The sequence below is a fragment of the Hibiscus syriacus genome, unplaced genomic scaffold (assembly GCF_006381635.1).
Source record: "Hibiscus syriacus cultivar Baekdansim isolate YM2019G1 unplaced genomic scaffold, ASM638163v2 tig00112888_pilon, whole genome shotgun sequence".
NCBI classification, from domain to species: Eukaryota; Viridiplantae; Streptophyta; class Magnoliopsida; order Malvales; family Malvaceae; genus Hibiscus; species Hibiscus syriacus.
In genome coordinates this window covers 600,227-606,185 of record NW_024063415.1, presented here as the reverse complement: position 1 = coordinate 606,185, position 5,959 = coordinate 600,227, and the positions used below count along the sequence as shown (strand labels likewise).

General features: G+C 35.7%; 1 protein-coding gene across 3 annotated transcripts; it reads left to right on the top strand.

The window, feature by feature from the left end:
- The first annotated feature begins 494 nt into the window (after nt 1–494).
- LOC120184412 (ABC transporter F family member 4-like) lies at nt 495–4,039 on the top strand. Of its 3 annotated transcripts, none has more exons than XM_039188889.1 (2): nt 495–673; nt 1,799–4,039. In XM_039188889.1, exon 2 carries the CDS (start codon nt 1,815–1,817, stop codon nt 3,957–3,959), a length of 2,145 nt encoding a protein of 714 aa, XP_039044820.1. In that variant the 5' UTR covers nt 495–673; nt 1,799–1,814; the 3' UTR covers nt 3,960–4,039. The 3 variants fall into 3 exon arrangements, with proteins under 3 accessions (XP_039044820.1, XP_039044821.1, XP_039044819.1); XM_039188890.1 differs by having other exon boundaries at nt 495–676; nt 1,807–4,039; XM_039188888.1 differs by having other exon boundaries at nt 495–676; nt 1,802–4,039.
- The last annotated feature ends 1,920 nt before the right edge of the window (nt 4,040–5,959 follow it).

The window sequence follows — 5,959 nt, the reverse complement described above, 5'->3', positions numbered from 1 at the left end:
CTATATCACTATAAAATACCTATGTAACTTAAATTCTTATTTTTTTTAATAAATATGTACTCTTTTTAATTTAGTCTATTAACTTTATATTTTATTCAATTTGATCTTTTGACCGTAATTGATTGTAAATTCTTTTTTCTCATAAATTCTTTTACTCATTTATATTCTTATTAATACTTTACCCTCAATATACATTCTTTAAAATATATTTTATAATTTTAGATTGTATTTGATACAATAAATAATATTATGATGTGAAGAGAATATGAAATTATATATATAGAGAGAGAGAATTAGCCTCTTTCATTTTTTTTCTTTTTGTCTCGATTCAATCGAATATTCACCCTTACTTGGTGTACAAAAGGTCCATTGATTCGAATAAAATGCTATATATAAACATAATTACCCTCTTTCATTTTTTTCTTTTTGGCTGGAAGGTCGGCTACAATTTTATATAAGAGGGGGAGATAAAATTGTAAGAAGGAAAATGGCTGTTGTCTTTCTCCTACCGAGAAAGCCTATCTCTGTATCATTTTATTCCCCCCACTGGTTTCGTTTTTATTAATTTTGAAGATCTATTTGCATCCGTTTGGTTTCTAATTCCACTTTTTTCCTCTTCCGATTTTGAAGATCCAGTTGGCCCTTCTCTTTCTCTTCTTCCGTTCAGCTAATTCCGGTGCTTCTCTCTCTTTCCATTAATTTATATTTAGGTTTGCATATTTATGTGTTTCCTTGCTCTAAATTCCTAATTGATCTTCTTGGATCCATTCAGTTTCTCTCTCTCTCGCTCTCTCTCTAAATATGTTGATTGGAATATTTAGGGCATCTGTTCTTTTAATTTCTGTTGTTTGGATGCTCAGAAAATAGTACTGTAGTTTGAGATTAATTTAATTTAATCCTTGCTAGTACTTCCAAATCAATGATTAATCATGAAAGATTTGAATCAACTTCGACTTTGATTTTTCGTTAGATTCTTGTGATCTTTAGTTTTTTTCTTCCCCCCCCCCCCCGCCCCCCTAAATTGATTATTATGTATTGGGACTTGGGAGATCTAATACTTTTGACACTTTGATTTAACATTTAGATGAATGTTTTCTGGTTGTCGAATTTCATCTTAAAAAAAGAAAGACTAATTTTATTCGTTGCACTAATGAGGATGTTTTGCAATTGTTGATACTAGTTAGGATTTAGGAATTTCCTAAAGTATACTTATTATTATTAAAAGTAGAAAGATTTAGGGACTTATTTTTTTTTAAATGAACCGCTGGAACCTAGAAAAGATCACCTTAATGCATATACTTATTACAGCTATAAAGATTTTAGGGATTTCTAATCAACCTGCCTGAAATTGAAGAGTACTGTTACCGTAAGTTTTGAAGACCTGTAATTCTATTGCAGCTCAATGTTAAATAATAATATTACTAAGATTACAGTTATAGTATCTGAATGATGCAATACTGATTTAGGGGTATTTTTAATCGATTATCGACCTGCTTGAAAAAAAAACTATAAATGGTAAGATTAATTTCATAGTGTTTAAATGATGAAAATCCATTTTTTACCATTGTACATGGTGAATACTAGAAAAGGAGAAAAGCGACCCAACAATAATAAATAAGTTTACCATGCTAGATTCATATATACACATTTATTCAAATCTAGTCAAATATGATTTCATTTGTTATTAGCTGCTTTTCCTTAACTTTTGAGACAGAAAACCTGTAATATGCTTGAAATAATAACAAAGCATCAGACTACTGGAGCTTAATTGATGATCTTTTTGTTCATGTTATTTGACCAGCGTAATCGTTGCAATGGGGAAGAAAAAGCAAGAGGAGAGTGGTTCTACTGCAAAAGTCAAGGGAAGCAGCAAAGAGGTGAAAAAAGAGAAACTTTCTGTTTCAGCTATGCTTGCTAGCATGGATCAGAAACCTGATAAAACAAAGAAGCCTACTTCTGCTAAACCCAAGGCAAAGGGCCCTAAGGTTTCATCTTATACTGATGGAATTGATCTCCCACCATCAGATGAGGAGGAGTATCCCTCCGAGGAAGAGCAAACTCAATCTAACAGACACCAGAGGCAGAGCTTGAAGCCGCTTGATACCTCCATAAGTGAAAAGGAATTGAAGAAGCGTGAAAAAAAGGAAGTGCTTGCTACCCAAGCTGTCGAGCAGGCAAAACAAGAGGCCCTTAAAGATGATCGTGATGCTTTCACTGTGGTTATTGGTAGTCGGGCTTCTGTCCTTGATGGTGAGGATGATGCAGATGCAAATGTCAAAGATATTACTGTAGACAATTTCTCAGTGTCGGCTCGTGGGAAAGAGCTTCTAAAGAATACCTCGGTTAAGATTTCCCATGGTAAAAGATATGGTTTGGTTGGACCAAATGGGATGGGGAAGTCTACTTTGTTAAAACTTCTTGCTTGGAGGAAGATTCCAGTCCCGAAAAATATTGATGTGCTCTTGGTTGAGCAGGAGGTGGTTGGTGACGATAGAACTGCCATTCAGGCAGTGGTTTCTGCAAATGAAGAGTTAGTTAGGCTTCGAGAAGAAGTTGCAGCTTTGCAAAATTCTTCCAATGGAGGAGAGGATGAAAGTGACCTCAATGGGGATGATACAGGAGAAAGACTTGCAGAACTGTATGAAAGGTTGCAGATATTGGGTTCGGATGCTGCTGAAGCTCAGGCATCAAAGATTCTTGCTGGGTTGGGTTTCACCAAAGAAATGCAAGGTCGTCCAACTCGGTCATTTAGTGGTGGCTGGAGGATGAGGATATCTTTGGCCAGGGCACTTTTTGTGCAACCAACACTTCTGTTGTTGGATGAGCCGACTAACCACCTTGATCTTAGGGCTGTTCTTTGGTTGGAGGAATATTTATTCCGGTGGAAGAAAACGCTGGTAGTTGTTTCCCACGATCGAGATTTTCTTAATACGGTTTGCACAGATATCATTCACCTACATGATATGAAGCTCCAATTCTACCGTGGGAACTTCGATGATTTTGAATCAGGGTATGAACAGCGTCGTAAAGAGATGAATAAGAAGTTTGAAATTTATGAGAAGCAGGTAAAAGCTGCAAAAAGGTCAGGGAATCGAGTTCAGCAGGAGAAGGTAAAAGATCGAGCCAAATTTGCAGCTGCAAAAGAAACAGCAAAGAACAAGGGAAAGGGCAAGGTTGACGAGGATGAACATCCAGCTGAGGCCCCGAAGAAGTGGAGAGATTACAGTGTTGAATTCCACTTCCCTGAGCCTACTGAATTGACACCTCCTCTTTTGCAGATAATAAATGTATGCTTCAGTTATCCTAATCGGGAGGACTTCAAACTCTCAGATGTTGATTTGGGTATTGATATGGGAACTCGAGTTGCCATTGTTGGGCCTAATGGAGCTGGTAAATCTACTCTCTTGAACCTTATTGCTGGTGATCTAGTTCCAACAGATGGTGAAGTACGAAGGAGCCAGAAGTTGAGGATTGGTAGGTATTCACAACACTTCGTAGATCTACTAACAATGGGGGAGACAGCAGTGCAGTATCTTCTTCGTCTTCATCCAGATCAAGAGGGACTCAGCAAACAGGAAGCTGTTCGAGCCAAACTTGGGAAGTTTGGACTTCCCAGTCATAACCACCTCACTCCAATTGCAAAATTATCTGGAGGGCAGAAAGCTCGAGTTGTTTTTACTTCAATTTCCATGTCTAAACCTCACATATTGCTATTGGATGAGCCTACAAACCATTTGGATATGCAAAGCATAGATGCCCTGGCTGAGGCATTAGATGAGTTCACTGGAGGAGTTGTCCTTGTAAGTCATGACTCGAGGCTGATATCACGTGTCTGTGAGGATGAAGAGAAGAGTCAAATTTGGGTAGTAGATAATGGGACCGTGAACACTTTTCCTGGTACTTTTGAAGACTACAAAGATGAGCTGCAAAGAGAGATTAGAGCAGAGGTCGATGATTGATGCTGTGGTTAAATTAGGTATTGATTTTCCCATAATATTTATATTTAGTCATATAAATGCATAGAGACCTGCAATTTTTCTTCATGTGTATTTTTCTGGAGAACATGTGAGTGTACACCTGTTTTTTGGTATTTATTTGGAATTTCAAGCTTGTTTGCCTATGAATTTGGTGCTGTGCACTAGTAGAAGTGCAAACTCGGCATTAGGTACTAAATTTTATTGAGCTACAAGATCCTTTTTCGGGATATTAGAACTATTATATTTTTTCAGAGAATCTATCACAATTACAGCTTAGCTTTTTTGTCATTTCCTGTTCTATAAGTTCATAGGTCAAAGTAGTTTCAATGATGGTGAAGTGGAGGTTCATATTTTCTGTTACTTTTTGTGTTTTACAGTGGGTAAAGAATGGACCGGCAATGCCCATTTAGGTAGCTTGAGATCTGTGTTTAGTGTTTGCATAGAAGGCTTTGAATCTGTGATTTGCATGTGTGTTGAAGTAGGCTGACAGCTTTTTGACTTTGCGCTTTGCAAATACAGCCTATAACATGATTTTGAGTTTGGATGTGCTTCAATGGGGCACCAGAGAAGCTCAAACATGTGTTGAAATGTTTGCATTGCATTTCCTTGCCATTCCGGTTAATTTGGTTTGCGTTTAATGAGATATTTGTGCTTGTAAGATATCCGGGGTTTTTGTTTGGGTAAGATATCCGATTTGTTTCAAAAGAAGGGGGAAAAAAACAAATTTGGTTAGGGCATTGTCGTTTAAGTTGTATTCTCCAGTGGCTTTGGGTATTAAGGAAGTTGGATTTAAGTGTTTGAATGTTAGAATCAAAGTAGTTTACCGTTAATTATTACTGAAAATTTTCAATTTCAATTTAATGAAAACTCATATTTTACTCTACCCTTAAATATAGTTAAGGAATTTATTGTTATCTCGGGTTCAAGCATTGCGTATGTAGTGGTATGAACATTCATTTGTTGAATAATTGAGTCTTTGAATAGATAATATCTTGTATTCACACATTTATTTAAAAAAAACCTACTCTTATTCTCTTCCATTGATAAGTATTCTATTATTAAAACTTATAAAGCCCTAGAACTAAATTTAAAAAAAAAACTGATACCATAAACCTTAGGAGTGTGAAATCAAGTAATTGTTTAGGTTTTAGTCCATCTTGTCAAGTCAGGTTAATTCGGATATAAATTGTGCCTGGTTAATTTAATGGTTTCATTCGGATTAGGTTAGGTCTATTTCAAATTAATTTGGGTCATTTTTAGGTTGATTTGAAATCAAAATTTCACTTCGGGTCGCTGTCAGTTCAGGTCTGAATCGGTTCAGGTATGAATCAATTAAATACTAGGTTAATTCAAGTTTGGATGGACTTCAGGTCGGATCTCGTTTAGATCGGGTCACATAATTGACATACAAAATTTAGTCTGGATCTTATTTGAAATGGATTGACTTCAGGTTGGGTCATTTTTAGGTTAATTATCTTTCGCCTTTCATGAACGAGGAATTGTAATTTAAAATCGTATATGATTTAGTGTAAAAGTGTTCGCAGTCGGTTTAAATCAATTTTTGGCTAAAAATTCATCCGATCCGAAAGTATAAATGTTTGTGGTTTGGATCGGTTTGGATGTTTCTAAAAAAATCAAATCCGATCCGATTAAGTGCGGCTTGATTCGGTTTGGATTTGTGCGGTTTTTGGATTCTAATTTTTTAAAATAATTCTTAATTTTTTTTCAAAAAAAAAGCAGCATATGTATAACAAAAAGCAAAGAAAATATATATTTTAACAAATGCAAGCTTGTGAAGCTTACAAAGAGAATATATATTTTAACAAATGCAAACTTGTGAAGTTTGCTCACATTAATAGTTCAGCAACCGTTTGTAGATGGAACCAAGATTTTTCATCTTTGGGCATAGATGAGTCCATTTATTTCCCTTTTGTAAATTCAATATTGCCAAGATACAAAATTGCAGCAACCACTCGAAATAT

Excerpts from the sequence above, each read along its gene's own strand:
- LOC120184412 (XM_039188889.1), top strand. The coding sequence starts at position 1,815 with ATGGGGAAGAAAAAGCAAGAGGAGAGTGGTTCTACTGCAAAAGTCAAG.